Source organism: Garra rufa, chromosome 1 (genome assembly GCF_049309525.1).
Source record: "Garra rufa chromosome 1, GarRuf1.0, whole genome shotgun sequence".
Taxonomy (NCBI): Eukaryota; Metazoa; Chordata; class Actinopteri; order Cypriniformes; family Cyprinidae; genus Garra; species Garra rufa.
This window is the reverse complement of record NC_133361.1, coordinates 32791248-32811538: the sequence shown is the minus strand read 5'-3', so window position 1 is coordinate 32811538 and position 20291 is coordinate 32791248. Positions and strand designations below refer to the sequence as shown.

Genomic DNA, 20291 nt, shown 5'->3' with positions numbered 1-20291 from the left:
CGACTGAATAAAGAAAGACATGAACATCTTGGATGACAAGGGCGTGAGTAAATTATCTGTTCATTTTTGTTCTGTAAGTGAACCAATCCTTTAAGCCTACGCATATTTCAATTGCCACCTATAAGCTTTTTCAGTGGGCATTGTATCAGTTGTGTTGTGGTAAAAAATAGCAACAGGTACAGTAGCACCAGCAGCTCACCAAGTGCAACCATTTTACGTCATTGAAATAATGGCATCCCTTATTGCGTTGAAATACATTTTAAATACATTTAAATGCAACTGTTGACTTTATTTTTTTTCCCATGTAGGCCACAGTCGTGTACTGCTGCAGATGGCTGGTGTGGTGCCCAGTCCGTTGCTTCTTGAGCTCCTGAGTTGCCCATATTGTTCAAGGGCACTAGAGAACCTGGATGTGGAGCTCAGTGATTCAGACTACTCCAGATCAGAAGGGGATGTGGTGTACGAGTTCACCCATGGAGCAGAGTTCAAACCCTGCCGTGCACCCCATCATAAAATACTGGAGGAGCGTAACCGCCTGGCTCAGTACTGGGAGGATTTCCGGGACAGATTGAGACGCATAGTGGATAGCAAATACTTTAATCGAGGAATTATGATTGCCATCCTCATCAACACCTTGAGCATGGGGATTGAATACCATGAGCAGGTGGGTGCAAGTGTTATTTTTCATAACAACCTATGTGTTTTTCATCTGCGACTGTCAGGCAAGACTTATATAGTTTTAATATTGATTGGTGGTCAGAAAAAAACAAAAGCATGGTTGTTATAATAACTGTTTGTAAGAAAACAAAGGTCACTCCTAATAAAACTGACTATATCATGATATATTCATATTTGGTGGCGTCTGCTGGGATTAGCTTGCTATTTATTTTTCATTCATAAACAGTGATGAGGATTCATAGCCTTATTGGGCAAACAGATATCGTGGTTATGTAACTGTGTTATGCTGCAGTGCCTCGGATTGCACTTCTGTCTCTCCTGGCTGTGTTGTTTCGAGTTATGTTACCACTGTTTGTTTCATATCTAATCCTTTGGTTTGACATTTAGCCAATCTGATAGAGGTCTCACTGTAAGGAATTAGTTTGAATGCTTGATATCATATAAAGTGGTTACAGTACTGACATTTTCTGGTGTCAGCTGGTGTTGTCTTTTTATGAGGCCGAATTTAACATTTACTGACATTGTTGTAATATAAATACAATAAATACTCAATCTTGGATGAACAGTAAGAAATGGCCCGATGGCCTGCTTCCAGGGTTTCAGCCAGCTGACTCAAGTGTCAAGAAACATGCATTTTTATGTCTTGCAGCTTTGAACATTTGGTAATCTGTGATGTACGAAATGTTAGAAATTCTGCTCATTTAAATGTGGCATCAGTTTTTTTTTTTACACAAATGAGGTTGTCAAAGGACTTGAGATAGTCTTAGATGTATCAATTAGGAATAGTTGGCAAAAATCTGAATTTTTAGACCACATGTGACCTGGGCCACAAAACCAGTCATAAGGGTCAATTTTGTGAAATTGAAATGAATAAATAAGCTTTTCATTGATATAGTTTTGTTAGGGTAGGATAATATTTGGTCGAGATACAACTATTTAAAAATCTGAAATCTGAGGTTGCAAAAAATCTAAATATTGAGAAAAGATGTCCAAATGAAGTTCTTAGCAATCAGTGTTATTAGGCAAAAATTAAGTTTTGAAATATTTATGGAGGTAATTGTCAAAATTTCTTCATGGAACATGATCTTTACTTAATATACTAATGCTGTTTGACAGAAAAATGTGTAATTTTGACCCATACAATGTATTTTTGGCTATTGCTACAAATATACTCATGCTACTTAAGACTGGTTTTGTGGTCCAGGGTCACAGTAAAAGTGTGTTTATACATTTCTAGCTATAGGATATTAAAATATTATTACTGACTAAAAACCTACTAAATTATTTCCAATAAAATAAATTTTAAACTTTCAAAAATGTGTATTTTTGATACACATACAGATATGTACTTACTTTCATGAAATTAAATATTATAACTCTGCTAAAAGGCACTTTGGAGAGCGATTGTTGTTGAAATAATGTTTAGCAGCTGCTAGAAATAAGGTTCAACTGCACCTTGCGGTGTCACACTTGACTTTACATTACTGAAGGAGCAGTATTCACAATAGGAGGTAAGTACGCTAATAGATCTGAACAAACCCTTTTATCCTACACTTAATTATGTGCGATTATATATGATTGATTGGTTGCTCTTTGACTAAAGCATAGCTTGTTGAATACCAATGTGGGGCCTAGATAGCACGTCTGCTTCTGAAGTAAAATCTTTAATCGTTGTTACTTTAAAGAACAGTTCATGTTGTCTAATTAAGCCAAGACACGAAATAGGGATCTTTTAATCCTCATTTCAGAAGCAGAAGAGGTGAAAATAGTTAGCAGACATTTGTTATGGTGATTTGGGGATTGGAGACCTCTTTGCATAGAAATTCCTAGGCCTGTTTTAAAGAATTAACATAATTTTTTCAGTAAAATTATTGTTATTTGAGCTATAAAGTGCCTTTTGGAGTGAAAGCTTCTTGTGATTGTGTTATCACTAGAATTTTTAAAACAGGTATTCTTTTTTATTATGTCTGACAGTTTTAAGCATCTATTTGTGATGCTGTTTGCTTGTTGGATAGTCTTTCATTATAAGTTTATGTGTTTCCCATTTGAAATTGTTGTCAGCATGTCACAAATATGGTCCATTATGGAAAGTGGTTTCCATTTCAGAGTGACATAAACTGAAACTTCATTGATTGTCACTTTGACTTTATTTCTTGTTATTGCAAAAAACAAATTATTTCCCAGTTTGGCTTTATATCTCACAATGTGATTTTATATCTCACAATATAACTTTAAGTTTTGCAATTGTGACTTTGTTTCTTTCAGTTACTTTTATTTTTTTTCCTCTGAGATGGAAACAGGCTTTTATATTTCCACATGCACTAAAAAAAATGTAACTGCAAGAAGTTTTGTATCACAATATAAAATTTTGTATCACGATATAAGAGTAATTTTATTTCACAGTAAAGATATATACATCATTTTTTTTCCTTTCCTTTTATTTAGAATGTTTGATACCATAGAAATTTTATAATTCTTGCCTAAGATTTATTATATTTCAAAACATTAGCCTAAATTAACCCTTAAATGCTTGAATGTTTCACCAATCATTATTACATATTCAGGTCTTTAGCGACCCGGACCTGTATATTCAGCACGGATGGATCTCTAACTTCTGCAAAAGCAAAACACTCTTTTTAGTTTTTTTAGAACAATTACAGAAGAATAAAATAAAGCATATTTTGTTACTTTTTGAAATTTAGAAGGGTTCAATCTGAACAGATTATTTTTCCATCACTGTCATCCTCAGAGTGTACTTTCACAGTACATTCAGCATCTAACCATATTCGCATTTATATTTTATTGCATACAGTAATTGCTTCGCAGTAAAGCCATTCAAACCAGTTAAATTTTTGATGATGATATTCTTTTGTTTTATGTCTGTGATAATTATGAGTGAAAAATCACATCATTATTGTCCATCAAACAGTGCCACCTTGAGGAATAAAGGTGAATTGCACGTATTGAGTCATCAGATATTTACATATTTTTGCTGGTTGATTAAAATGAATGTGTCGGGGGTGTGTGCAAGACGAGACGAGACGAAAGTCAAAGTAGACAGTTTCTTTAATATAATACTCCAAATGGAACAGGGCAGGAACACAGAAGGCTTTCTTACACAAACACGTAACGTTAAGGACCGACAATACACTGAACTCAAAGACAGACTTATAAAGGGAACTGATAATTACAGACAGGTGACGGGGATCGGGACAAACGAGGGCTAAACCAAATCACACAGATCTACGGGGGAGACAATGGGAGAAACCAAAGACATGAACTGACTGAACTGTGACATTACGCCCCCCTCCGAATAGGCGCGTCCTCGCGCCGTAGAAGAAGAAAAAAAGAACAGAAAAGAGGGGCGAAAAAAACTGAAAACTAGAGTCCATAATGGAGGGGGTTTCGGCGGAGGACGCCACCTAAGGAGGGGGACCAAAACAAAAGTCCAAGGGGCAAACAGGACAGTCCAAGGGGGCGACAATGGTGGGAGGAGCCAGGGAAGAAACAGGAGGGACCTGAAGTAGGAGGAGCAGACCCAGACCACAGCCATGATGACGGCCCACGGTGGAGCCGACGGAGGGAGGAGCCATGGTGGAGGAAGGACCGCCGACTCCATGGGGCCGACCGACAGAGGCGGAGCAGATGGCGGAGGAGCCCGAGGTGGAGACGGAGAGCTGCAGATCCAGGGTGACGCCGAGGATCCGGAGGGCCAAGGTGGAACATGAGGCTCTGGCGGCCGAGGCGGAGGCGGAGTTCCGGAGATCCGCGGCGGAGCCGGAGCGACAGAGGATGGAGGCTGTGCCTGCAGGAAGGAGGAGTCCCTAGGAGCCGGAGGGACGGCGCGACGAGGCACTGCCGGAGGAGCAGAGTCCGGAGGAGACGATGGGGTGACGACAGACCAGGGCGGAGCCGGAAAGACGATGGAGCCCGGTGAAGCTGGTGGAACGACGGGCGACGGTGGAGAGGAGGGTGTCGAGAGCCGTGGTGGAACCGCAGGGTTGGAGGGCCGAGTCCTGGACTCGGAGGCTGGAGGCGGAGCTGAGGGATCCTCCAGCCGAGACGCCGTTGGAAACTGGCAGCCCCGCGGCGAGCCCACTGCACAGTTGTTGGGCTGAGGATGTGCTGAGGGGCTGTCAGGGGACAGCGGCGGCCACACAGGCATGGCTGTGGATGACAGAGGGTGGGCGGGTGGGAATTCCGGGCTGATAGGGAAGTCAGGACAGACGGATATTTCAGAGAAAAAGTCAATGAGATCCCCAGAATGGTCCTCAAGCTCACCCTCAGTGGTGGTGCAGTGGGCAGGGTTCTCTGTTGCCCTCTCTTGCTCCACGTCATACTCCACCGTCGCGGATGTAGCAGTCGGCTCTCGCACCTGGTCCGATGGGTCCGGCTCTGGCTCTGTCGCTCTCGGCTCTGGCTCTCCATCGTCGCTGGGCTCGGGCTGCAACTCCGCTTATCGAGGTGATGTTGGGCTGGGTTCTGGGTCATGTGTGGGGCTGGTGTCATCCTCCGCGTTCGACGAAGATCTGCTGGACACCAGCACCCACACGATGTAATCAGCGATGCTCTCTCGAGGACCTTCCCCGGACAGCTGCCTCTTGATGGTATGACTCAGTCCCTTTCGGAAAAAGGTACAGAGGCAGTAGTCCGGGTAGTGCGTGTACGGCACGAGGTGGATGAAGTCTCTGGTGTAGTCCTCGAGAGAGCGATCCCCCTGCTCCAGGAGAATGATGCTCACAGCAGGGTCCATGATGAAAAAAGAAAAATAAACACTGGTAAAAACGGAAAAAAAAATAAAGCAGGGGAAACACGCTGCGACTGTTTCGGTCGGTCCTTCTGTCAGGGGTGTGTGCAAGACGAGACGAGACGAAAGTCAAAGTAGACAGTTTCTTTAATATAATACTCCAAATGGAACAGGGCAGGAACAGGCAGGAACACAGAAGGCTTTGTTACACAAACACGTAACGTTAAGGACCGACAATACACTGAACTCAAAGACAGACTTATAAAGGGAACTGATAATTACAGACAGGTGACGGGGATCGGGACAAACGAGGGCTAAACCAAATCACACAGATCTACAGGGGGAGACAATGGGAGAAACCAAAGACATGAACTGACTGAACTGTGACAGAATGACAGACAGCAGGAATATTAGACTGCTGTCACTTTAAGAGATGCTCGGATCCAATATACTGTTACACATGTGTTTTCTTTTTCAGCTGTTTGCTTTCACTGAAGAGCTAAATTACTGTTTATGAGGATACTTACAAAGAGGAGCATTTTGGCACATACAGGTGTTTGTATTTTACCGTTCAAGGCCTATAAAGTGGCAAAAATAACTCACGCAGTGCACGCATATAGCAATATAGCTAAAATCACTTGTTTTTAATCTACAATTCTTAAAAAACATGTGTTTTCGTGACCACGTGGCACAGCAACGTCATGTGAGTGTTTAACTGCCATAGAGGCAATAGGTAAAAATCTCTACTAGTTGACAGATTTCTAGCGGTTAATCGTACCTACCGGTATATCGCCCACCCCTAACTGTGCGTGATGTGATAGACAGGTTGTTTACAGACTAATTGCCATTTACTTAAAATCAGATGGTTCAAGGCTTGTCCATATAGGTGTTTGTTCAGTACTGCCAGATATTGGAATACATTGTCGCCATAGTAGTTATTGAGGGAGGATTACAGTAATGAGATAAGGCTGGCTGCATTGATCTATGTACTGAATGCTCTAAGCATAGCGGGAGAAAGATCAGCAACTCAGCAGAGTCTCTGCACTCTGGAGTCAATCAGCCACCTAATCGGATTTACATGGGGCCACTGACAGTCTTCATTACTGCATCAGTCAAAGTCACTTCACAGAGCCTACGCCACTGTTCACCCCTTTACTGAAGACACGCATGTCTCCACTGCACATTCAGTTATTTCACTTTGATAAATGATAGAAATGTTCATTACCTCTGAGGCTGAATAGCTGACATGTAATACTTTTGAGAAGTTGACGTATCCTGTAGTGAGATGTGCTGTTCCCCTTCTAAAACAATTTAAAGTCGTTTGTAAGGCATTTGTTGGCTGATTCTCCAGAATGTGTAAACACACAGTGACTCTGTGGGTTTATCAAAACATTCTTCTGTTTGTTTGGACATCCTGACCAGCACAACATAGTAACAGGGACTCAACCAATAGCATGAGTTTAGGGCGGGGCTGTCTGTTTCTGTGACCAATGCCAGCATTTTTGGTATTTCCTGTTTCTGTGCAACCATACAATTTAGGGTTTTTTTTTGTTTATTATTATTCTTTAAAGGAGTAGTTCACTTCCAGAACAAAAATTTACAGATAATATACTCACCCAAGATGTCATCCAAGATGTTCATGTCTTTCTTTCTTCAGTTGTAAAGAAATTGTGTTTTTTGAGGAAAACATTTGAGGATTTTTCTCCATATAGTGAATTTCTATGGTGCCCCGAGTTTGAACTTTCAAAAAACAGTTTAAATGTGGCTTCAAACGATCCCAAATGTGGTTGTAAACGATCCCAGCCAAGGAAAAATGGTCTTATCTAGTGAAATGGTAGGTTATTTTTTTATATAATTACAATAATTTATTGGTTAAGAATGAATTGGTTAAGTCAGTCTTATTATGTCTAATGAATTTAGCTGAATAATAAAGCTGAATTCAACTTAATTATGTATTCTGTAGTATGGAAGCCCGTTTCCGCCACTGAATAAAAAATATAGGTAATTGTGACAATTTTATCAATTTTATCTCACACTTTTAACTTTTTTTTCTCGCAATTGCAAGTTTTTTTTCTCTGAAATGTAAGATATAAACTCACATTTGCGAGTTACAAAGTCAGAATTGCAAGATACAAACTCACATTTGTGAGAAAATAGTCAGAATTTTGAGTTTTTATCCAGCAATTCTATCTTTTTTTTGCTTTTTTTCGGAAATAAATCTAAACTTCCAATTGTGAGAAGCTAAGTCAGAATTATGGGATAAAAACTCAAAATTCAGACTTTTTTTCTCAGAATTGTGAGATGTAAACTCGCAGTTGCAAGTTATGAAGTCAAATTCTGATGGGGAAAAAGACTGACATTCTCAGAATTGTGAGGAAAAAAAGTGAGAATTGTGAAAAAGTCACAATTATCGTTTGTTTAATAATTGATTAATTTTGCATCATTAACACTGTCATTTTCCTGTTTATTATAGTAAAGCTAGTTTGAATCCATCTATATTATATATATATATATAAATAAATGTGACTCGATTCCAGAGCAGGGTGCTCAAACTAATTGCAATACAACTTGATGTCACTAGAGGCACAAAAATGTAATTCTTTAGAAGATGTGTCTACCCATTGCAGGATGTAATTGAATTTTTTTAGAGCTGTCAGTTCACAGTCACAGACAGTTGTTTCATTCCTTTTGTCTTTTCTGAGTTGTTCTGCTTTTAGAGGTTCATAAATAAGTGGGAATTGTGTGCTATGCACCATAGGATGTGATGGAGGAATGAGAAAATAAGGGGTGCAGCGGCTGACTCCTTCTGGTGAAGTGCGGCCGTCCTTTGCTAACATCACTCTCCTTTAGTCTGCCACTGAAAGCCCAGCGTCCCAACATGCATTTTTACTGTCATTGCTTTTCCGTTGCTCTGTCCAGCAAATGTGCTTGATGCAGCAGCAGTGGGAATTTGTAGCTTTGCACTCAGACAGACCAAGTTCAGGAAAGTGGGGATGGATATTCAATTTGTGTGTAGTGTAAATGGCTCAGTCGGAAATAAAAAATGTCATCGTTTACTCACCCTCATGTAGAAAGCCCCCAAAAGCACCATAAATGTATGATAAAATAGTATGTACACTATGTTCTGACTTTTTTGGACTCTTACAATAGATTTGAGTAAGAATCATAAAGAAATTTCCATATTTACTGAGTTCAAGAATCAGATTTGTGAACAAATTCTTAAAGAATTAGTTCAGTCCAGAATTTTTTTTTTAAACTATGTCATCCAAGATATTCATGCCTTTCTTTCTTCAGTTATAAATAAATCAAGGTTTTTAAGGAAAACACAGATTTTTCACCAGGATTTTTCACCAGGATTTTTCTCCATATAGTGGACTTCAATGGAAATCAGCAGGTTGAAGGTCCAAACTGCAGTTTTAATGCAGCTTCTCTACACAATACCAGCCGAGGAATAAGGGTCTTTTATATACGTTTTACTATACCATGGCTTCACACATTACATAGTCATGTTGGAAAGGTCACCTTTCCATCGTGATTATGTGTGAAGCAAGATGAGCATTTGTGGTTAAAAAGTATATACATTTTTCATATTTTTAGAAAATGACCGATCGTTTCGCTAGATAAGACCCTTATTCCACGTCTGAAATCGTGTAGAGCCCTTTGAAGCTGCACTGAAACTGCAATTGGGACCTTCAACCCACTGATCCCCATTGAAGTCCACTATATGGAGAAAAATTCTGAAATGTTTTCCTCAAAAACCTCAGAAATTTCTTTTCAAGTGAAGTTAGAAAGACATGGGGGTGAGTAAATAATGACAACATTTTTGTTTTAGGTTGTGAGGTTTTTTTGTTAGTTTGTGAACTATCCCTGTATGGTTTTGTTGAAGATGAGGTGCTCAGTTAGATTTTCAGGTTAGGATGTATCATAGACATAACTTTGTTCTATAATGGTATAATATTCTAAAACACACTCTGTCACTGGAAAAAAAGACGCCATTTTGTCGGAAAAATTATGCATAGGCTGGAAGATTGTGTTCAGAATTCATCACGTCTGAGCTCAGGCTATGGCACCGCATAATGGCATGTGTCTCACTTTCTAAGGAAAATTACACTAAACAATGTTTTTGCCCCGTGGTCTGTTTTTGAATCGGTTGTTCTGGCCAATTAGCATCATATTTTTATTTCAAACCATATTGGAGTTAACACACACTAGCTATCTTGGCACCTGAGGTGGTGTCCGCTGCTGGAATAGTGATTCACAAACCAACCTGTTGAACCCGACACGCAAGCACATCTGTTTATGTATATATGTTGCATAAATTGCAAGCTTCAACCGGAAATTTGCCCACTGAAAAATGTGATTACCATCTGGTTTATGTTGACACTGCAAGCATGTTTTTCATGTTTCCTTCAATACCAGTGTACAAATAGCCTGCTAAATTGATGATGCTAAAATTGTTTAGAACCAAAGATTGATGCCTGTAAGGCTGAAAACGCTCGTCTAATCTAACATTGTAGCCGAAGAGGGTATAATGAAGGGTTTTCATTATTCTTTTACTAATCCATTACTAATCTGGTATTGCTGGGTAACATGGAGTCTGGGGAAGTGGCGTATAAATATTCATGAATTACATTGATTAATGTATGTAGATCAATGCAGACAGCAGAGGCTGTGGAGCCCCCTAGTGGTGACCTGTGAGTGCAGGTTTACTTCATTTAATTGCTTGATATGGGTTTGCACTCGCAAAGGTTTGTTTCAATTGTGATTTAATGATATCCAATGCAGTTTCATGTGTCTTTAAAAGCCCTGATAAGACGAGAGTAATATCACAAGCAGTGAAACACTATAGGCTCAAATGTCCACTAGTTTTATCTAAACGGAAGTGTCCAGGGTGATTGTCCAACAGTTTGACGTATTGATTTTATAACACAGTGTTAATGTGAGCAGTATCCAGGTGAATGCTGAGGGTGGCTGCTCTTATAATGGCCGCCAGAACCAAGAGGCTCATATCGTTTATGTTTCCTTTAGAAAGTGTTTATTGATTTGCACTGTGCTGAAGAACTGAAGAGTGTCGTGGTAATTCTTCAGTTCATCAACTGGTATAGTCTGCATCAGCAAATGTAAGGAGACTAATTCTCTGGCCCTGAAACTGCTTATGATGGACAGATTTTAGAATAGAGTGATCTGCATTGCTTACTCCCTATAAAAGAGCTTTGGGTTTTATTTAGCTTGTTTAACCTCAGCTCTGGAGCTGTTTGTGTGAAAATGAACAATTGTAATTGCTTTGAAATATCTTTGTCATTTGGCCCGGAGGTATCGGCTTACATAAACTGTTCATTTATCATTTGAATGTGCTGCAGTTCTCTGTATTTATATGCAGTACTACTCTGACTCCCACCCTCAGGCGTTTCGTGTGATTTTGTGAGAGTAAAGGTGTGTGAAGGTGCCATTATGAGGGTCAGTGATTAAGGTCACTCATATGTTGTATTCCCAGCAGTATCTTGGCATGATTTTGGCCTGCAGACGGTAATGAGGTGTGGCTCTGTTTCCTCTCACAGCCCGAGGAGCTGACAAATGTCCTGGAGATTAGCAACATCGTCTTCACTAGCATGTTTGTCCTTGAAATGCTCTTCAAACTGCTGGCCTTTGGCCTCTTCGGCTATATCAAGAACCCCTACAACATCTTTGATGGGATTATTGTAGTTATAAGGTAAGTTCATTTATATAAGGTTATTTATCTATATGTGTCTATGTATCTATATCTTATATAATACTTGTTATTCTAAACTTTTTAAATGTTTTTTAATGTTTGAAATAAATCAAAGTTGCAATTATTATTTGGTTAATAATACAGTAAAAACAAAATATTTTGTGAAATATTATTACAATTTGACCCCAAACATTTAGTATATAACCAAATAGAAAAAAAATATATAAAATGTATAAATATTTAGCAATTATGAAATGAAAAATGTGGAATGTTTAGAATGAATTCAAATGATCTAAAATTGTATTGATTTAAAACAAAACAAAAAAAGCATGGACAAGTTATGCATCAAATAAACAATGCATTTTACATTTTTTTATGTTTTTGAAATAAATTAAAGTTGCATTTATTTAATTAATAATACAGTAAAAACAGTGATATTGTGAAATATTATTACAGTTTGGCCCTAAACATTTAGTGTATAATAAAATATTTTGATTTAAAAAAAAAATAGAAAATGTATAAATATTTTGAAATTATGAAATGAAAAATGTGGAATGTTTAGAATAAATTAAAATAACCTGAACAATTTTTGATTATGCATCAAACATACAATGCATTTTAAACGTTTTTAATGCTTTTAAATATTGTGAAATAATATTAAAGTTTGGCCCTAAAAATTTAGTGTATAACCAAACATTTTGAAAAAATGAAAATGTAAAAATATTTTGCAATTGTGACATGAAAAATGTTTTATTGATTTAAAAAAAAAACAGTTATGCAAATAAAGTTATGCATCAAATATACAATGCATTTTAAAAGTTTTTTAATGTTTTTTAAATAAATCAAATTTGCATTTATTTGATTAATAATACAGTAAAAACAATAATATTGTGAAATATTATTAGTTTGGCCAAAAACATTTAGTGTATAATCAAATATTTTGATTTAAAAACCAGAAAATGTATAAATATTTTGCAATTATGAAATGAAAAAATGTGGAATGTTCAGAATGAATTTAAATAATCTAAATTTGTATTTTATGCAGGATTTCTTTTTAAAATACATATTGGATTTTAAGTGCATATAAACATATGTAACAATATTGAGGTTATTGTTTTGTTTTTTTATGTGAACTATAACTATAGAAAAATGTTAAATATAACTGTGTTTCTGTGACAGTGTGTGGGAGATCATAGGACAGGCGGATGGGGGTCTTTCAGTGCTGAGGACGTTTCGTCTCCTGCGTGTGCTCAAACTGGTGCGCTTCCTCCCTGCACTGCGCAGACAGCTGGTGGTGCTAATGAAGACCATGGACAATGTGGCAACTTTCTGCATGCTGCTCATGCTTTTCATCTTCACATTCAGGTGCAGACCACACCCACAACTTATACAGCTGCACAGTGTCACCAAGACTATAATCTTGACTTTAGAAAACACTGTGCAACATTAATTCTAGTTTGTGAGTAGTAATCATAGAATTTTACTGGAGCCAGCCATCAGATGGATCAAAACATTTTGGCTTGACTTTTCAGGACTTAGTAGTATGTGCTGAAAATGTGTTGTCTTGTCATTAACGTAATTCTGGAATTATGCTAAATGTTTATACATTTCATTTTTCTTTCACTGTCAATACAGCATTCTTGGAATGCATCTGTTTGGATGCAAATTCAGCGTGAAGATGGAGAATGGAGACACAATTCCAGACAGGAAAAACTTTGATTCCTTGCTGTGGGCCATTGTCACTGTGTTTCAGGTCAGAAGAGAGACTATGCTGACTGTGCTTGGGTCAGGCTATGCATACACTGCAAAAAATAGGTGGTGAAACATTGCAAAAAAATTGCAAAAAAGTAGCACCAATTAGAAATAGAAATTCTGGGTAGGGTTATCTATGAAATTATAAATAGTTGCATCTTCCATAAGCCTATTTATTAACTCTATATTTGTTAGGAGTTAGCGTGCTGGACGGACAAGACGTAAGACGAGATACAATAACAACAATGTATTTAATATAATCTTCAGAAGTACAGGCAGGAACACAGATTAATCCACACACAATGCACAACGTAACATAAGCAAAGACCGACAGAGAATTCAAGAAACAGACAGACTTATAAAGGGTAACTAATGATTAAACACAGGTGACGGGGATAACTCTAACGAGGACTAAACCAAATGATCACAGAATGACAGGGGGAGACAATGGGAGAAACCAAAGACCAAAAACAGACATGAAATGTGACATTACGCCTCCCTCCGAATAGGCGCAACCTCGCGCCGTAGAAAGAACAAATAAAACAGACGAGAGGGGCAACAAAACAAAACAACAGAGTCACTGGAGGAGGCTTCGGCGCATTTCAGTTATACATCACAGATTTTCTCTACTCAGCCGTTTTCTTAAACTGCTTATGTTTGTATTTCAGATTCTGACCCAGGAAGACTGGAATGTTGTCCTCTATAATGGAATGGCTTCCACCACCCCATGGGCGGCTCTTTACTTTGTGGCTCTGATGACATTTGGGAATTATGTGCTCTTTAACCTACTGGTGGCCATCTTAGTGGAGGGGTTTCAGGCAGAGGTAACAAAAAGCTTTCTATTTCAGCTGGCTCAGTTTCAATAGTGTTTATTTTCTAAAGATCTGTGCACAAAGCAGTTGCTTTCTCCAGATAGTCTGGGGAGATAAACGTCACTGCTCACACAATACTGCAGACAATATAAAAATGGGTGTCTGACCTGAGAATAGTTTTTCCTAATAGTATTTTGGCAGTCAAGACTTGTGTTTTCTATCAGCTGTTGGGAATCAGAACAAAACAGAACCATTTTTGTAAATTAATGACCCTTTTGATTTGATCAGTCCAACTTTTTAATTGTTCGTGATTCAGTTTGATTAATTTTTAACAGTTCACTCATGCACTGAATCATTTGTGGTGGTTTCCCATACCAAATGGGATACAGAAACAAATACTTTATGAGGTGGGTATTTACCTTAATCCTATGGAAACCTGTTTCTGCCACTAAATAAAAAATAAAAAAAGGTAATTACTGACTTTTTTTCTTGTAATTTTTTTTATTTAAATCACACAATTCTTGACTTTTTTGGAGAATTGTGAGATACAAACTCGCAAAGTCAGAAATGCAATATAAAAAATGCTCGCAGTTCTGACATTTTTCTCAGAAATGCGTGATATAAACTTACAGTTGTTATAAAGAGTTATACAATTAAATACATGTAAAGAGTTATATACACAGAGTTATAAAGTCAGAATTGAGAATGAGATAAACTTGCAATTCTGAAAAATGAAGTTGCATTTCTTAGAAATAAAGTGAGAATTGCAAGATATAAACTCACAATTCTGACTTTTTTTCTCAGAAATAAGTTTGTATTACTCAATTCTGAGAAAAAAAGTCAGAATTGTGAGATGTAAACTTGCAATTCTGAAAAATAAAGTTGCATTTCTGAGAAATAAAGTCAAAATTACAAGATATAAACTCAGAATTCTGACCTTTTTCTTATAATTGCGAGTTTATATCATGCAATTCTGACAAAAAAAGAGCTGCAAGTTTGTATTACTAAAAAAAAGTCAGAAATGTGAGATGTAAACTTGCAATTCTGAAAAATGAAGTTGCATTTCTTAGAAATAAAGTGAGAATTGCATGATATAAACTCACAATTCTGACTTTTTTTCTCAGAAATAAGTTTGTATTACTCAATTCTGAGAAAAAAAAGTCAGAAATGTGAGATGTAAACTTGCAATTCTGAAAAATAAAGTTGCAATTCTGAGAAATAAAGTCAAAATGACAAGATATAAACTCAGAATTCTGACCTTTTTTTAGAATTGCGAGTTTATATCATGCAATTCTGACAAAAAAAGAGCTGCAAGTTTGTATTACTAAAAAAAAGTCAGAATTGTGAGATGTAAACTTGCAATGCTGAAAAATAGTTGCATTTCTTAGAAATAAAGTAAGAATTGCATGATATAAACTCACAATTCTGCCTTTTTTTCTCAGAAATAAGTTTGTATTACTCAATTCTGAGAAAAAAAAAGTCAGAAATGTGAGATGTAAACTTGCAATTCTGAAAAATGAAGTTGCATTTCTTAGAAATAAAGTGAGAATTGCATGATATAAACTCACAATTCTGACTTTTTTTCTCAGAAATAAGTTTGTATTACTCAATTCTGAGAAAAAAAAGTCAGAAATGTGAGATGTAAACTTGCAATTCTAAAAAATAAAGTTGCATGTCTTAGAAATAAAGTAAGAATTGCATGATATAAACTCACAATTCTGACCTTTTTCTTATAATTGCGAGTTTATATCATGCAATTCTGACAAAAAAAGAACTGCAAGTTTGTATTACTAAAAAAAAGTCAGAATTGTGAGATGTAAACTTGCAATGCTGAAAAATAGTTGCATTTCTTAGAAATAAAGTGAGAATTGCACGATATAAACTCACAATTCTGACTTTTTTTCTCAGAAATAAAAGTTTGTATTACTCAATTCTGAGAAAAAAGTCAGAATTGTGAGATGTAAACTTGCAATTCTGAAAAATAAAGTTGCATTTCTGAGAAAAAAGTCAGAATTGTAAGTTTGTATTACTCAATTTTGAGAAAAAAGTCAGACTCGCAATATAAACTCACAATTCTGATTTTTTTACACAGAATTGTGAGTTTATATCATACAATTCTGAAAAAAAGAAAGAAAGTTGTATTACTCAGTTAAAAAAAGAATTGTGAGATGTAAACTTGCAATTCTGAAAAATAAAGTTGCAATTCTGAGTTTGCAAGATATAAACTTAGAATTCTGACCTTTTTTTAGAATTGCAAAATTTATTTAAGCCCTCACAACTTTTTGTTTTGTACATTTAAAGTTTATACCATCTACAGAATAGAAATCACATAAATATTGAATAGGAATTAAATCTGACATACTGTACAGTATATATGTTAATTCAGAATTGAAATAGGTAGCTATTGTGCAAATTGGTTGCTCCCTTAAAAGGGTAAACCTGTGCCACACAAGTTGAATTTATGCTACAGGGATTTACAGAATTTGGCTTAAGGATGCAGATTTGTGCACAAACAAAGTAGCTGCTTTCTCCAGATAGTCTGGGGAGTTAAACTGCTTTGCTGATACAGTGCTGCAGTGTTTGGCCCATCTGTCACGCTGGGGACTGTGTGAATTGTGAACTTGTTATTAGTAGGTGTAAACCTGCAAAGGCTAAAACAAACACCAACTTCACACAACCCCAACCACAACCGAGGTCTAACAGGACAGCAGAGTACTGATAATATAGGCACCACAGCTGTCTGTATGCACAGCAGGCTATGACTGAGTGAAGGGCAGTTTGTTATTGATGCCAGAGGCCGACGTCCTCTGAGGGAACGGCTCCTGTTTGGCTTCGGTGCACCCTGAATAACACTTTATTGGGCCGAGCGCTTGCTGAAACACTGTGAGCTGTCCACAGAAAGCTCTTGTGCTTTGCAGGGAGATGCTAACAAGTCAGATGCGGATGAGGAAAAGCGGTCAGTGAACTTTGAAGAGGAGGAGAAGATGGGGGAATTACGAGCTACAGGTTACTTCCTTTTACACATTAAAAAATGTTATTGCACACTTTTTACACTACATGGATTTCTCCTATTCTTAGCCTGTTCATTCTGGCATACCGTTAAGTTCATTGCAGGCCCCATTAAAGAGGGCAGTGGTCCTCTAGAGCCACATTAAAGTCATAACCGTTACACATATATGAATCTACTGGGAAAAATGCCCTTTTTATGTGTCCTTCTTTCATTTACCTTTACTACTTTGTCATTCATGGATAATCCTTTTAATTTTATTTACTGAATGGTGATGACTTTCATCGAATAACCCCTTTAACTTCCGCCAATAGAGTTGAAGATGTACTCTCTGATGATGTCAGCCAATGGGCATGTGGATCCTCGAGGCACTTTGCCCCCTCCAATCATCATGCGCACTGCTGCCACCCCCATGCCCACTCCAAAGAGCTCACTCGGTCCCGAGTCTGTGTTTGGTTTGACTGAGTCCAGGCGGGGCAGTGGGATCTCAATAGATCCAAATGCATTTGATCAAAAATCCCTGGTAAGAAAAAAATCTGCTGTCAGATTAGAATCAAGTGTCTGTTACAGTGATATCTCACACACAATTTTGTATCTTTTTTTAAGATATACGCAATTTAGTTAATCAACCCAGGATCATTGGAAATACTTGCCTCTACATACATTTCTGCATTATCGTAATTACGTACCTTAATACACATTTTGTGGCATTTTCAAAATGAAATATCCAGAGGGTAGCACGAAAACACATGTTCAATACATAACTGTGGCATGCTTTTATTATGTTGGTACAGCTTAGGGCTGTAACAATTCCTCGATTGTATTCGAGGATTCGATTTTAAAAAAAATCCTTGATTGCATTTTGCCCATGTCGAGTAATCGCCAAAATACTGGAAGTGGCACATTGCACATATTAAACCCATTTCAAATGATAATAAAGCATAATGCTATTAAAAATTCGCAAACGCTACGATTCAATTAAATATGTGACCCTGGACCACAAAACCAGTCATATGGTTAAATTTTTCAAAACTGAGATGTATACATCACATGAAAGCTCAATAAATAAGCTTTCTATTGATATATGGTTTGTTAGGATCGGACAATATTTGGCGAGATAGATCTATTTGAAAATCTGGAATCTGAGGGTGCAAAAAAAATCAAAATACTGAGAAAATCACCTTTAAAGTTGTCCAAATTAAGTTCTTAACTATGCATATTACAAATCAAAAATTACATTTTGATATATTTATAGTAGGAATTTTACAAAAAATCTTCATGGAACATGATCTCTACTTAATTCCCTAATGATTTTTGGCATAAAAGAAAAATCAATAATTTTGACCCATACAATGTATTTTTGGCTATTGCTACAAATATACCCCAGCGACTTAAGACTGGTTTTGTGGTCCAGGGTCACATATGTGATTAGGGTTACCACTTTTTATACCCAAAAATAAGGGTGACGCAATCGGGGGGTGGGGGGGGGTCATTTAAAAAATGCTGCAGTAAAAAGATTTCATATGAGTTTTGCATATAATATGGGCCGTCCTGAATAAGAACTGACCTTTGTTTTTTTTCTACTTTTTAGAAATGGGGTCTATATACCCCGTTAAAATGTAATAATGTCCCATATCTCAAAAATGCTACAGTAAAAAGGTTTCATATGAGTTTTGCATATAATATGGGCCGTCCTGAATAAGAACTGATCATTGTTTTTTTTTCTACTTATTAGACTCTAAAGTCTAATAATGTCCCATTTCTCAGAAAAGAACCGTCAAGTACACCAATAAATAAAAAGGATATTAAAGCAGAAAGGCAAATAAATAAGCAAGTAAAAATTCACGAGCATTTTGTAGTATTATTGTCTAAATGAAAAGCACTCTGCAAGCGCGTTCTCTCTGTGTTGTTTCTGAAACTACCGTAATCACTGTAATATGCGCGCACACTTAAAATCAATCGCGGCTTTTTTGACCGTGTTTTTCTGAACCGCGGCTGGCTTTACCGCAGTGATTATTTGCATGAGACACTGCTTTAAAAAAATTATAAAAAATACGGGACAAAACCCGTCCCGTATTGATTCAAAACCGGACGCGCAATTTCATTCTCAAATATGGGACGATTCCGTATTTTAAGGGACGGGTGGCAACCCTATATGTGATGCAGGTTTAAAATATGTGTGTTAATTATTTACATGCGTTTAAGGTACTTATATGCGTCTCAGATCGGCTCCGTTCACAGTAAATGTTATCTTTTATGTGTGGAGCGTCTTAAATTCTATCTCTGCATGTGATTGTGAGTTTTGGTTCATAATAATGTTAATCTGTGAACCCAACGTGTGATATTTTCTCGGATTTGTAAGGTATATCATTTATAACCCTACGCAAACACAGGAGAATACATCAATACATCTCTATATGCTAACTGTTCATCGCGATTTCAAAATAAAAGTTTAAACCCTCGCCCTGAGTTTACACGTTTTGATGTCCACATATTCAACAAATTACAGTGGCTGCGGCATTTCGGTCATAAAGAAATGGCCAAATATTAAATATTAAGTGGACATTTTAATCAAATGTTTGTTGAGTCAATACTAAACAAGGATTGAACAAATATTAAAGTTTAAAAAAAACAATCATCAGGCCGTTGGTGCCCTCTACAGGCATTTGTTATAATGGATAATGTACATTAGCTTTACTGTTTATAATACATTATGTATTTGAACAGTTTTGTTCAATAAAACCATATGACTACTTGCTTTTGATACTTTATTTGAACGAATTATTATTGCCTCATTGCTATTATATATGTACGTAAGTCATTTTAAAGGCTATTGTTAACTTAGGTCTATTTTATTATTACAAAAAAAATAATAATTATGATTATCTGATTACTCGATTAATCGTCAGAATAATTGACAGATTACTCGATTACCAAAATAATTGATAGTGACAGCTCTAGTACAGCTACGTATTGCTGCATTTTTGTTACGCTGCTTGTGGTATGTATTGCGCGGTTGTTCAGAATTCAAATATCCTGGGTGTGTCGTAAAAGTTAACAAATGCAAAATTGATATAAAAACACATTTGTTGATACAGCCATGCTATATCAACTTCCTTATGCGGATTTGAGCTGTTTTGTCAAACCGTAGTTTCACAGGGTTCTTACTGGACCTCTTCATCACTCAAGTGCAATGTCATATTGCGTGAGCTACGGAGCAAACCTACTGAATTAGAAAGTTTCAGTTTTGCAGAAATGTATGTAGGGGCACGTACTTCCAATGAGCTTATGTCATAATTAATAGTGAAATTCCATCAAATTGAATTGAATAATCCTTACGTATTTTAATTAAATGATTGAACAATCCTTAATCAGTTATTTAATTAAAATTTGTAAGGATTATTTAATTCAATTTGAATTTTACTATTAATTGAACTGCATAAATCTTAAAAAAAAATGCTTACAGTTTTTTTGAGAGCATAAAGCTTGAGCTTACAGTAGTTACCTTTTTATGATATAGATTAGTTTTTAGGTTCTGAAATGTTATGTGTAAATGTCATTCATAAATAAATAATTCACAATATT

General features: G+C 36.8%; 1 protein-coding gene across 2 annotated transcripts in view; it reads left to right on the top strand.

The window, feature by feature from the left end:
• Window positions 1-20291, top strand: part of cacna1ha (calcium channel, voltage-dependent, T type, alpha 1H subunit a) — a 78505-nt gene that overhangs the window by 25584 nt on the left and 32630 nt on the right. For both annotated transcript variants that reach the window (XM_073839033.1, XM_073839025.1), the window contains exons 8-14: window positions 309-664; window positions 10984-11135; window positions 12315-12500; window positions 12771-12888; window positions 13556-13711; window positions 16618-16705; window positions 17021-17229. In XM_073839033.1, the coding sequence (XP_073695134.1) occupies window positions 309-664; window positions 10984-11135; window positions 12315-12500; window positions 12771-12888; window positions 13556-13711; window positions 16618-16705; window positions 17021-17229 (1265 nt within the window). The remainder of the gene's footprint in view (window positions 1-308; window positions 665-10983; window positions 11136-12314; window positions 12501-12770; window positions 12889-13555; window positions 13712-16617; window positions 16706-17020; window positions 17230-20291) is intronic.